Below are 13,576 nucleotides of genomic sequence, written 5' to 3' on the forward strand. Positions count from 1 at the left end.
ATATATACACACACACATGTTCTTGTTTTGCTTGGGGTACTTGGTTTACACCACTTTAATCTTACTCAGATTATCGTGTAGTAACAATCCTGAGTCACTGTAAACTCTCCTTGAATTGGAAATGGGAATATAAAAGATTTTGCCTTTGGAAGGTGGGATAAGGAAAGTGATCCTTCAACTTCAAAGTAAAAATTGAGGGTCACCCCTTGAACTATGCATGTCACATGAGCTGGTGAGAAAGTAGTTCCAGCTGCTCTGTAATAAGATGTTACTGGTTCATTTTCAACTGCAGGAGACTTGGAGATTGTGAACAGTGCAACGAAGAAAAGAACTCGAGATGTTGGTGTGACTTTTCCTACCCCAAGATCTCGCCAGCCAAATCAACGGCCACAGGAACCCTGGCATTGCGTTGGTGGTATTTTTGGAGACTCAGATGGTATGGTCACAGATCATCAGGCAGCAGGAAGCAAGGGTAAGCAGAAGGGACAGCCAGGCAATTTTTTCATGGAGAAAAGGATGAAAAGGAGCAGGCTGCATTTACCACAAGGTCAGTCCAAAATATACTTTCTCTGCAGACTAGAAAAGCTGTGCATCTCAACAGCAACCAGCAAAATATGTGAGGAGGATTAGCTAAGACATGGAGTCATCTCTGTCACTAGTACAGTCAGTTCTTATTCTGTTTTTAATCAGTGAATTTTAAGCAAAAAGACTGTGTCAAGTGAGCTCTCGAGTGCTCTGTTATGATGGCATTTTCAATCAAGCTGTTAGATGTCACATAGCCGGTAAAGGCAGTAACTAGCCAGTAAAGATGGTAAATAGGGAGCAATGAATAAGGCAAGGAAAGATCAATGAGAAGGGAATCATGTAGATATTTAATTTTTATTTTCAAGTTATAAAAGGTTCTGTTAAGCTTTGAGTATAACTGGTCTCTGTTTCATGTACTGAGGCTTCAAAGAACAAGTATTTTTTTCAGGAGTACTTGAGGGAAGATTGTGGAACCAGAAGAACTAGACTCATCTCCCTCTTTTAGCTAGAGTTGCATTTTTGGGATGATGGCATAGCCTCCTGCCTTTTTTTTTTTTTAAGTTTCCCTGTCAGTCTTCACAGTGTCATGATTAAATATTTAAAAATATTTTCCTTAGTCATCATTGCTGTTGTAGGGACGAGTCATTCCCTCTCACACCAGTTTAATTTAGAAAATGTAGAATATCTGCTCAGAGTACTAGCTGATGTATTCGTTATGTATGTAAACTGTGAGTAATCTAATTCATGTATGCATATTTAACATTTGGAAGATGTAAAGCACTTGATCTTCAAAAATATCTATAAAAAGCCATAAGGTTTAGGACAGCACAAAGGCTCCTTAAAAATGTGTAATTGCTGATAAATATTCTTTCTATAAAGAGACAAACTTGCAAACTAAGCCATTTTGTGCTTTTTCAAAAGTGTTGTTTGATAAAGACTTGCTGGTTTTCTGTTACTTGGTAGAGGAATTCTTTTGAAATTGACAAAAGTGTCTGATGCAGAGTGCCAGTGTTATTAAACTGAAGTGAGTGTTTATTGCAGTGTTAGGCCACGGATTGGATTTAGCCAAAACCTTGGGCATTGTCGTGGTTTAACCCCAGCTGGGCATAACCACCACAGAGCCGCTCGCTCCCTCCCCCCGGTAGGATAAGGGAGAGAATTGTAAGGGTAAAAGTGAGAAAACTTGTGAGTTGGGATAAAAATGGTTAAATAGGTAAAGCCAAAGCTGTGCACGTGAGCAAAGCGAAACGAGGAATTCATTCACCCCTTCCCATGGGCAGGCAGGTGTTCAGCCATCTCCAGGAAAGCCGAGCTCCGTCACATGTAACGGTTACTTGGGAACACACACACCATCACTCCAAAGATCCCCCCTTCTTTCTTCCCCCAGCTGTACATGCAGAGCATGACGCCCTATGGTGTGGAACATCCCTGTGGTCAGCTGGGGTCAGCTGTCCCAGCTGTGTCCCCTCCCAGCTCCTTGTGCACCCCCAGCCTGCTCGCTGGTGGGGTGAGGAGCAGAAAAGGCCTTGGCTGTGTGTGAGCCCTGCTCAGCACTGACCAACACATCCCTGTGTTATCAGCGCCGTTTCCAGCAGAAATCCAAAACAACCTCAGGCTAGCTGCTTTCAAGAAAATTAACTCTATCCCAACCAAAACCAGCACAGGTGTAAAGGGCTATAGGTGGGGATGGGAAATAGGCACATGTATCGTCTACAGATCTTTATCCTCTTCTGTGGTCTTTTAACAGGGATTTCATGGTTTGTCCAAGCAGAAGACATGAAATCTGAATCTAGGAAAGAAAACCATTCCAGTGCCTTTTCTGGTGCTGGTCCATCTTGGTTTGAACCACTGACCAACACAAAGCCTTGGAGGGAGCCTCTGCGAGAGAAGAACTGGCAAGAGCAGCAGCACGGCAATGTGATTCAGCCAGGAGTTCCCAGCACAGATGCTGAGAACAAGTCCTCACGGCCCTATGTGAAGCTTACGTTACAGGTAAAGGCTGCTGGGATCTCCGTAGGATTTGAGTCATGCTGAATCTTGTGGGAAAGCGTTTTGTTCTTTTTTGGTGTTTTTTTTTTTTGTTATTTCACCTTTATGATCAGTGGAAGTCAACATGTTATGGACTGTTCCTGCTTAAAAAAAAAAAAACAGCAAGAAATTTGTCGGTCCTGTTTGGTTATGCTGATGTGGCTTTCCACAATATATTTGAATTGACTTCATATTTTAGGGCTTAAATAATTTAGCTTCAGGAACTAGAAGGAATGTAGCTAAGGTCGAGTCATACTTGCTTCCATGGAGAAACAATACTGTGTGATGTACACAGTATGTGATTAAAATGGGCTTTAACTCATTCATTCACATGCATATACAGTGTGCACTTCAGATCAGGTGTGACCACTCTAAATAGCTGGGGAAAAATCCAGATGTAGTGTACAGAAAGGTTTTTGGAAAAGATCATCCACAGCAAGTGGAATGTAAATTAGGAACTGCTCGTTAAGGTGCACTTGTGAAGTTTTCTTTAAGCTCAGTTGCATCTGCTCGTGTGCTCAGAGACTACCGAGTGATGGAAATTAAAGTGCAGCAGACAGATATCAGGAGGTTGCTTTCAAAATTCCCCTTCTGAGACAAAATGAATTGCTAATCTTGATGTGCCCACTGATTTGTCGTGTGGGAGACTGCAACAAGTTACAGAATATTCTTTCCTATGGGCTTAACTCTGTGAACTTTGCTGTTCTTTTTTGAGAAGAGGTTTGCATCCCTTTGCTCAGTATTTTAGCAATGTTTTTTTATTTCTCACCTGTTAGTTTTCTGGTTGTTGACAATTTGTTAAACGATGTCTCTGAGGATCTACCCAGCATTAAGGATACACGATTTTGTAAGTTATACCAAATACTACTTTGGGATTTTTTTTCCATGCTTTGATAATGATATTAGATATTTTGATAATTACCTTCCAGCTGTAGGGAGACAGTCTGGCCGCTTTAGACTTTGTTTTGTGTCATCCCATCTTAGGAGGCTCTTGCAGTGCATCGCCCTGATTTCATCTCCCGCTCCGGAGAGCGTGTGAAGCATCTGAAGCTTGTCATGGAGGAGAGGAGGATACAGAGTGTACTGCAGTCCGAACGAGAAGAACTATTTAATCCCCCAGAGAAAAGAAAGGGCTACAGGAATGCAAGTCGGATGCTGTCCGACAGAGGTACCTTCATGCTTCTGCTTTGTACGTTCTATAGGAGTTAATCAATTTCCACATTATACTACAGGGTGTATTTTTAATAAAAGTATTAGATTACATAATGTTATTTTCTATAAGAATCCATAACTTAATAAAAGAGTCATATGGTAGTAGTATTCTTTGTGAGAAGTAGACTTCTTCACTTTTCTCAAAATTTTCCATTTAGGTCTTCTGATTAGAGGAAAGAGAAGAACAATTCCAAAGAGTGAAATGGTTCAAAGATCTAAACGGTAAGGTTAAGAAAATTTTATTTCAGGTAGATAAGTGACCTGAGTAAATGAAGAGGAAAGATGGATGAATTGGATCTGCAGTCAGAGAATTGGGCACGGGGGATAACTCAGCTTTTTTGGTGCTTAGACACCTTATCAAAGGAAGAAAGCACCTATTTATAAAATCTGAGAAACAAGATCATTTTGGAAAAAATATTTCTGTAACTAAACCTGAGTGTTCTGCTGCAGTATCTGCAATCCAAGCCCTACAGCAAACTGTGCGAGTACTGGATCCTGAAAAGAGAGGAAATGTAGGGTGGGTGCCACTGGAGCATCTGTATAGTTTTAAACATTCACAAACTAGGTTATTGGTGCAGGAGTGAGGTATCATTTCACCAAATGAAAGGAGCTTTATGTAAGAAATAACTAGCCTCAAGGGAATACAGAGACTGTTGCCCTTGAAGAAAACCACCTTGTGGTAGATTTTGCCTTACTGATCTGTTACAGTACGGAGAAATTCTAACTGGAGACAAGGAAATCGGTTTTTCATGAAGAGGGTGGTGAAGGGGTGGATCAGGACCCTGCAGGGGTGGTAGAATCTGTGTCCTTGGAGATAGTCACAAATTGAGAGGATGAGGCCTGACAACCTGATGTAGCCTTGACGTTAGCCCTGCTTCGGGTGGCAGGTTGGACTAGGTGACCTCCAGAGGCCCTTCCAACCGAAGTTACACTGGGATTCTACAAGATATCTACTGGAATACACAATATATAAAACAAACACATGCTGGGAGAGTCCAAAATAGAGAGGTGGCAGAAGTGGTAGATACGGTAAATATGCCAGTTCCCCAAGGACTGCATCTGCACATGGTTTAGCTGAAGTAGGATTCAGGTTTGGGTCACTTGGCCTGTGAGACTGATGTATGTGAACTCAGGTATTTTCAGAAACTCTGATTTCATAATAACCAAAGTCAGCAGGGCTCCCGTGGAGGCTGATTCAGGCAGTCACACTGGGTGACTTTTTTTTGTTTTTGCTGCTGTCATACTCCAGCTCTCAGATGGAGCCGAGAAGTAATTTACTCTGTACCATTCTTTTGGAATCCACAACTATAATGAGTGCAGAAACTTTTTATTTTTCTCTGTAAGGACATCAGTGGAATTTCTCATGGCAAATTAGCTAGAGGTAATGAGAACAATTTTCAATGAATTTACCTACAATTCTTAATTCTCTACTTCTTGTTCTAAACGTCCTTATACTGGCGTGGTTTGTGAGGGATAAATCTTGATGTTTGAAGGGCAAAAGCCTTGAGAGAACAGTGAGATGGTAGTAAAGCCTGCGGCAGGGGGGTTGGAACTCGATCTTTAAGGTCCTTTCGAACCCAAACCATTCTGTGATTCTATGAAAACAAAATCCCAGATCTTGAAGGTGTCCCTCCCTCCGTCCAGTAACACATGCATAGACCTAGCACCCTCTGCTGCCTTCCAGCAAAGTGTAAGAGGAGTAAAACAAACATCAAAATGTGATTGATTTCCTCTTTTCTGTAGTGGTAATGTGGGTAGTGACATTTTTAGAAAAGATGACCTAAGAGCAGCTGCAGATGAAGTAGGAAAATAGAGATACACAGGAAGGTAGGTCGCTGGAAGGAGTGCAGTTGCTTTTTTTTTTCCCTTCTTTTTTTTGGTGTTTGCTTGCTCATCAGTTCCACTGTGAAGTCTGGACTGGTAAGGACATTTGTGTGCAGATCTGTAGAACCTACAAATGTGTGGGGCTTTCCCTAGCTGGTGCATTAGACAGGAGATAATATTCAGTACTAACTGAGATTTGGATTTGATCCTTGCTTTCTTGATTCTACCTGCTTAGTTTTGAATTATCGTACAGCTTCCTATTACTTTATTTTCCAGCTAACTTCTTGTCCTTCTCTTTTCTGAATCATGCAAGTGACACCTACCCTGTCTTGATCTGCAATGTTCAAAATGGAGTGTGTTGAAGTACTTTCAGATAATACGAGTTGAAGGCAGAGATGTTTTTAAAAATATTTTGTAGTTACGCAAAGATACTATTCTGATGTAAGAATGAAACAGTCTCTAAAAGAGTATAATGCAGTATTGTGTCTGTAATGATTTTTTTTTTTTCTCATCTTAAGAAAGGAGTTATAGCAAGATCTATCTTGCTTTAAATATTACCGGACTGAAATTTTTGACCATGGTTCATTTCCACCACCCATAAACCACAATGTTTTTGAAGCTGCGTATTTCTTGGCAACCACTGTCATGAAGTTAGTAAAGCTTTATGATCTTCAAGGAAGATTTGGGGAAGGAAGTGTGAGCAAGACGCTGTCATCGTAGCCCTCGGGTCCCTCCTTTAGCTGGTGGTGTGTAAACCAGGCTAGAACAGCACCCTGACTCTGTACTGAGCACCATCACCTTTGATTCGGTTCAAAGCATCCCTTGTTGTTTGGCTCTGATGTGAGAGAAATTTTGAAAAGATGCCTAAATAGTTTAAATCAGGTTATTCTTGTGATAAAGATATTGCTAGCGACGGATAAACGTGTTCCTGGGAGTCAGCATATCCCCAAAGCAAGGGGACTGTTCTGTACTGAAGATACTGAAGCTCTGCCTTTTACAGCTGGGTGATCATATCAGCTGTCTGGTTATTTTAATGGTATAAATATTGCTCTTAGGAGGGTGCTGCTTGTAAGAGCAAGGCATTATGGGATGTGGGAATTTCCGGTATCACAACTGCTGTGTATTCCACCAGTAAACCCCCAAATGAATTTTTCTATGATGTGGTTGGCCAGCAGAATGTGAAGATAAAATGGAGGATGGTTTTGTTTTGGTTTTTTTATACATATATCGATAAGTTCCTTCCTTCCAAGTCACTATTTTTGATTTCTTGTGTTTATACTTCAGGATCTACGAGCAGCTGCCAGAGGTGCAGAAGAAGCGAGAGGAAGAGAAGAGGAAAATGGAATACAACTCGTACCGCCTGAAAGCACAGCTGTACAAAACAGTAGGTGTTCTGGTCAAGTATTTATGCTGGAACATTTCTGAATTTTTTTTTCCTTGAGGTCACAAGCTTTATAATATAATATAATTATAACAGTAATATTTACTAAATGTTAATTCTGTAGTATTATTTTGCAACTTCTAGGTGATTAGAGTATATTAGCATTTATTCAGGGTCAAAGCCGTTAGTGAAACTTGGAACAAAAAATCCTCCTACCTAACCTAAGATCTTCCAGTACCGACACGTGGTATATGGAAAAAAAGACAAGGAAGCACGGTCCTGATTAAAGTATACAAAAAAAGGTCTTGTGCAGAGTCTTGAAGGCAGAACAGAGGGATTGTGGAGCGTATTTGAAGAAGGACCATGCTTCCTTGAACTGAAGGCTGCTGGTTTTGCTCTCGTGTCCCCTTGCTGTAGATGGATTTCACTGACACAGTTCACAACCATGGTTAACAAAGCCTAGAGTCATCATTCTTAGTTTTGCTCCAGTGGAGAACTGGCAGTTCTGGTGGTAATTTGTTAACTTTGGGGGCTGTGGATTTCACCATTAAGGGTTTTAGAAACATTGAAGAACACTGTGCTAGAGACTCTTCTGGGTTAAGCACGATAAATAACAAGGAAGAGAGTCTTCTGTCCCTGTGCCCTCCCATGTGTGCACATCTAATTACCTCCTATTTCTGTGTACCAAGCAGTATCAATTTATACACAGTGAGGTGAGAAATGTCCTGATAGAGGAGGCCCATTTGTCCTCCCTGAGAAATGATTTCCAAATCTGACCAGTGTATCACTTTTTGAGCTGTTCTAGGCATCTGTGCGCTTAAGCTTTCTCTTAAAACTTAATAAGAACTCAAAGATGAAAATTAACAGTTTGCAACACGGAGGTTCTAACCTGACTTACCTTCTCTCTCTTTAACTAACCCATATACCGTCAAACGTAGCCTTCTGGAGAACTCTGGCAACAAGCAGTAAACTGCATTGTAAGCCTCAGTGGTTTGAGGACATGCATTAAAATTAAAACTGATTTTTTTTTCCTCTGGATTTAAGGTTGCATGTCAGTTTTATCATTGCAACTCTTTCCTGGCTGAGTTGTCCTGCTAGAGCTGGAATAATGGGGTTAGCTATTTGTTGGGAAGAGCAGTAATTGGATTTTAAAAGTCAGGGCTCGTAATGCAATGTATTATCCAGAGTACCTTCCTAATCTGATTGTGGGTACTTACCACTAGAATTACTTGAATATGATGGTATGCTTTTGCAGAGTATATTCAGAACATTTTTTTCACTAGTCTGAGAATCTCAGCTGCCAGTACAGTAAGGACTTGAGTCAATAAATGCTGGCAGTTGTTGACTTGAAGTACTGTAGTCAGCTGGAAGCAGAGAGGGAATCAGATCAGAAGTTTTGTATACATGTGTGGTTTTGAATGGAAGAGGAATGATGATTCATTGCAGTAAATATTGTAATCTTTTTGTCTTCCTTGATGATGCGGAATAGCTGTAGTGAGTAGCTGTAAACACAGTGAATGGTTTGTTTAGAATTTAGTTAACATGTTGCTGAGAGCATCAGTTTCGAAGCGGATCTGATTGTACATGGAAAAAAAGAACCACAGATTTTGTGGAATGACTCCAAAGATGAGACAGAGTATTAGGAGAAAAAGCTAGACTAAAAACGTCATCTAGGGTTGTGTCATTTAAATCTGTGGTCTGAGTATCTCTCATAGTGGCAAGCTTGTGAACTGCTGCTCTAGGAGAGCAGATCAGTGCTCTGGAATAGATCTGACTCACATTTTCATTGCAGTCACCTAGAGGAGTCCTGTTGTGCCTCATACAAACCTGGCAGGGGACAGTTCCTTCCAAGATCATTTGGTATCTATCCAGACAAAGCTTGGGAAAGGAGAGGGAGACACAGACTCAAGTTCCCTGCTCAACTTTGTGTGTGCATCAATGGTGGAGCCTGGCATAGTATGAATATTCTCTGACTCCCAGGTCAGTGCTTAGTGGCATGACCTGTCCCTAATGACACTTCTTTGTCCTTCACTTTTTGGATTTTGACAGGCTAGCACTGGACATCTTGGTGGGGAAATGATGTACTCATGCCCCAGCCACTCCAAAGTGCACCTTTAGTATGTTAAACTGCTGGTGAAAGTGTGTTGTAATAGTGAAGGGTGCTTATATCCAAAATTTATTACATCTCAGCCATGATTCAGTATGGCGCTGGGACAGTGGCTGCTTCTGTTTCCATCACTGATAACCAAAGGAGCAGATATGTAAAAGTAAAACTAGGAGTACACCTCCCTGAGGGCAGTACGGCTGGCTCTGAGGAGGGGGTTAGCTAGCTGTACCGTGTACGTGCCGTGTCTGTAGGGTGTCGAGGGCTCCCAGGTTAGGGATGGTTCATAATTGGGAAAGGAAACGATAAATTAAACGATGAATTACACCCGCTCATACCTGTGTGCACATCAGCATGGGCAGATGCTTGCTGAAGTACCACTTACGAGTGAAATCCTCACACCAGAATTTAGAAGTATGTTAGGTATAACTGCATACTAATATAATTTATGGGTCAATACTTCAGAAAAAAATGAACACCAGCTTCTTAGAAAGAAGTGTGGGACACACTGCTCTCTGGAGGCAGAGACGAGATGAAACTGAGTTGATTTGACTACAAATAGGGCCCCAAATTGGTCAATATATCAGAAAAAAATTCACTTACCTTTTGTAAAGTACAAGTGAACATACTCATCCAGGACTCCTGAGAAGTAAGGGCTGTCGGTGCTTGGTTTAAGGGATTTATGTGCCAGAGTGGTGATGCGGAGCAATGCAGTGGGCAGTGAAGAGAGAATGAAATAAGAATTTTTTTAGCGCTGCATGAAGATGGGATCCTTGAGAGGAAAACAGTTGGGGCTCATATGACTGGAAAATTATCAAAATTCCTGTGCTAGAAAGGGATTGAGAGGGTTGCACAGCCGTTCTTAATTTTTTTTAATCGTTAAATACTTAACTTTATAGCAAAGTTATTTTTATCACAGGATGCACATGGGTCTGGGCTGATGTTCTGTCCCAGTGTCTCTTTCATTTTATGCTTTTAATTTCAAATAGAGCATAAAATTCTACTAGTCAGATAAGGGAATGGTGTGTGCCCTTTAATTTTTGAAAACTGTTTGGTTAAGACAGATTTCTGATCTGATGGCAGCATGAATCAGAACTGGTTCAACCCCAGCAAAGTGAAAATGGATTTTATTAGTTTATCAGATACAAAGTTGTTCTGTTACTGAAGCTTTTCCGTTAGATTTAGTCACTTTGGTAAATAGGGAGCATGGGAGAAACCTCCATAGAGGGGATTGAAAAGTTATTAATTTATGTGCTTCCCTTAACCCTTTAAAAAAGGAAAAAAACTATATTCGCATTCAGGAACACTAAATATTTTATTTATGGCTGGGATGTGTTCTTTAGAGCCTATGCAAGATAGGGGCCACAAGGTGTCACTACCCCCAAGGAAAAGCACATGCTTCCAGCGGTGTCAAACTGAATTGCACTTTGCTTGCTGCGTCACAGTATTATTATTTTTTTAATGTTTGTTTTCAGTCCCCTTGGCTACATTTTTCCCTCCTGTCAGCAACATGTTAGAGGTTTTGGTTTTGTAGTTGCTTCCCGGAGCGGGGCAAAGAGGTGAGATAGCATCTGATTGCATGCTGGGTTTGCTCCTTAGATTGCAAAAGGGTTTGTGAGCTGCAAGGACTGATCAGAGGATATGTGGTGTGAGGAGCCTTCTGAGGCTTCGCGAAGTACTGGGGACTGATTCCACACCGAGATTCGTGTCAGCAGCTTTGCTGCTTTTTATATGTATGTGTGTAAGCAGAGTATATTCTGTATTGGTATATACAATGTATATGTTATGTGTATATACTGTATACATGTATCATACAATCCCAGGATGGTTTGGGTTGGAAGGGACCTTCAAGCCCATCCAGTCCCACCCCCTGCCATGGGCAGGGACACCTCCCACTAGCCCAGGTTGCCCAAAGCCTCATCCAGCCTGGCCTTGAACCCCTCCAGGGATGGGGCATCCACAAATTCTCGTGTGTGTGTGTATAAAGAGCTGAACTGTGTGTTGTATTAATCTGTGTGATGCAAAAGGTCTCATCAGGTAGCTGCTGTATCATTCCCACTGCTGTTAGTAATCTGTGAGTTACCCAACGCTCTGACTTTATCCAGCACTTCTCAGAAGCTGTGTAATACGTGTTCCAGGCTTCAGAACGTCAGCGATCCGCCAGCTGAGCTAGCAGGACGATGTGCTGTTTCATTAGCTGGATTGCCCAGTGCAGCGTGGCCAAGGGGCTTTGAATCCATCTTCAGATTGGTGCCTTTTTTTCCTTTCATGAATTTGTCCGCTTGCTTTGTGAAGTGTAAATGCCCGGTGTTCGCAGCACCGCAGGGCACAGTTCCACAGCTTACCTGCGCAAGACTCAGAATGCTTTGTGGGAAGAGTCAGTGCTTTATTTTAATCTATTAGCAGTTATTTTCTGTCATGCCTCCCCAGATTTTTTTTTTTTTCTGAAGAGTCTGCAAATAACATTTTCTTTTCACCTGCTCGGGGGTTGTATAGACTTTCATGTCTTCCCTTTCAGTCACGGCTCATCCCTCCCACAGTAGCGAAGAGTCCTAATTTATTATTTATTATAGAAAACATTTTCTGCATCTTCTTTGTGCTTAGTGTTTTGAATTTTTAGAGGATTAATACTCATCTGTCTCGCTTTGTTTTTATCTTTCAGAAAATCACCAACCGTGTCTTAGGGAGGAAGGTGCCTTGGAACTGATAAAGATCTCCTCTTCAAAGGAAGGTGTATGGTGCTTAGTAAACTTGCAGCAAAAAGGAGATTGGGATGTGAAAAAAATAACGCAGTAAATACTTGTGCAGTGTACGTTTTGTGGTATGCAGTTGTGTCATTTTTGTACTAATATAATCTTGCCATATTTAAGAATCAGGGATTTGATGTGAATGACAGGGTTTTAAATAAATGGCTGGTTTTTGTAGTGGTTATGCACTTCCAAAGTACACATCGTTTGGAAGAACTTGGTTCATAACATATTTATAACTACCTGATTGGAATAGCAGTTTTATATATTTATTTTGAATTGTTTTTAACAAGGATTTTAGAATTTTTTTAATATCCTAACTCAATGTAGAAAACATACTTGTAATGTTTTGTACTGCAAAATCCCCTGAAATAAATAAATAAAATCAGATCAGTTCGTAGTAACTATTGCAGCAATGGTGAAATCTATCTTTGCTGTCCATACGGACAACATCTAAAGAAACTGGGCTGTAATCACCTCTTACTCCACCCAACACAGAACTTTAGAGCTTTTGAGGTAGCTGTAATGGCTGTTTAAACGGGATGTTTTTAAAGAGTGGAGGAGTCAGGACTTCACTGACCTTTCGCTTGGTTTGCTCTCTTTCTGTATGAACCAGGAGAATCTTGTCAGACATTTTTTATGATGTTGGGAATTTTTAAGCTTTGCCTGGGAGAGTCCCCTTCACTTGGTGCTTGTGCTCTGACAGGGTACTTGGTTAGACACTCAATCATAGAATCACAGAATGGTTTGGGTTGGAAGGGACCTTCCAGACCATCCAGTGCCACCCCCTGCCATGGGCAGGGACACCTCCCACCAGCCCAGGTTGCCCAAAGCCTCATCCAGCCTGGCCTTGAACCCCTCCAGGGATGGGGCATCCACAGCTTCTCTGGGCACCCTGGGCCACTGCCTCACCCCCCGCACAGGAAAACATTTCTTCCCAATATCTCAGCTCAATCTCCCTTCTCTCAGCTTCAAACCGTTCCCCCTCGTCCTGTCCCTGCACCCCCTGACCCAGAGCCCCCCCATCTCTCCTGTAGCCCCCTTTCAGCACTGGGAGGTGCTGGAAGGTCTCCCCGGAGCCTTCTCTTCTCCAGGCTGCACACCCCCAACTCTCTCAGCCTGTCCTCGCACGGGAGCTGCTCCAGCCTCGGCCCACCTCCGGGCTCTGGCCCCGCTCCAGCAGCTCCGTGTCTGTCCTGTGCTGAGGACCCCAGAGCTGGGGGCAGCACCCCAGGGGGGGTCTCACCAGAGCGGAGCAGAGGGGGACAATCCCCTCCCTCACCGTGCTGCTCACGCTGCTGGGGATGCCCCCAGGACAGGGGGGGTTTCTGGGCTGCCAGCGCACATTGCCACGTTGTATCTTCATGAACATCACAGTGGCAAAAGATGAAATACAAAGACTTGTTCTTGGTGATAGAAGCCTGAAGTCTCGGTTTCATTGCTTATCACAATAGAGTTCATATGACGAATAAACAGGAAAAGACATCTGAGGAAAACTAGGTGGGTGTGAACAGTGGTTTCCTATTTTCTGTGCTAAGCTGTTCACAGTAATTCAGTTCAAAGAACAGCTGTACCGGTACACCCGATTCTGCAGAGGGTGAGGCATGACTCTGATTTTGACCTTTTGTGTTCACTAAGAATTTCACAGAACTTCTTGTTTCACCCCTTGGGTAAAAGCCATCCAGCAGCGGCTACGGTCCAGCTCTGCCAGTTATCCCTGGAGCTCACATGGGGATGTAATGAATCAAATCTTCA

The 13,576-nt window shown here is 42.2% G+C and overlaps 1 protein-coding gene across 1 annotated transcript; it reads left to right on the forward strand.

The window, feature by feature from the left end:
* The first annotated feature begins 288 nt into the window (after nt 1–288).
* On the forward strand, nt 289–11,894 carry LOC104460785 (Alstrom syndrome protein 1 homolog). The gene is made up of 6 exons (XM_010077571.1): nt 289–472; nt 2,273–2,517; nt 3,538–3,721; nt 3,924–3,987; nt 6,874–6,973; nt 11,737–11,894. The coding sequence occupies exons 1-6, from the start codon at nt 439–441 to the stop codon at nt 11,779–11,781; spliced, it is 672 nt and encodes a 223-aa protein (XP_010075873.1). The 5' UTR covers nt 289–438; the 3' UTR covers nt 11,782–11,894.
* Nucleotides 11,895–13,576: the final 1,682 nt, after the last annotated feature.

The sequence above is a fragment of the Pterocles gutturalis genome, unplaced genomic scaffold (assembly GCF_000699245.1).
Source record: "Pterocles gutturalis isolate BGI_N339 unplaced genomic scaffold, ASM69924v1 scaffold1268, whole genome shotgun sequence".
NCBI classification, from domain to species: Eukaryota; Metazoa; Chordata; class Aves; order Pterocliformes; family Pteroclidae; genus Pterocles; species Pterocles gutturalis.

Excerpts from the sequence above, each read along its gene's own strand:
- LOC104460785 (XM_010077571.1), top strand. The coding sequence starts at position 439 with ATGGTCACAGATCATCAGGCAGCAGGAAGCAAGG. Across the intron at positions 473-2,272 it reads TCAGGCAGCAGGAAGCAAGG|GGATTTCATGGTTTGTCCAA; the intron begins GTAAGCAGAAGG and ends GTCTTTTAACAG. Across the intron at positions 3,988-6,873 it reads ATGGTTCAAAGATCTAAACG|GATCTACGAGCAGCTGCCAG; the intron begins GTAAGGTTAAGA and ends TTTATACTTCAG.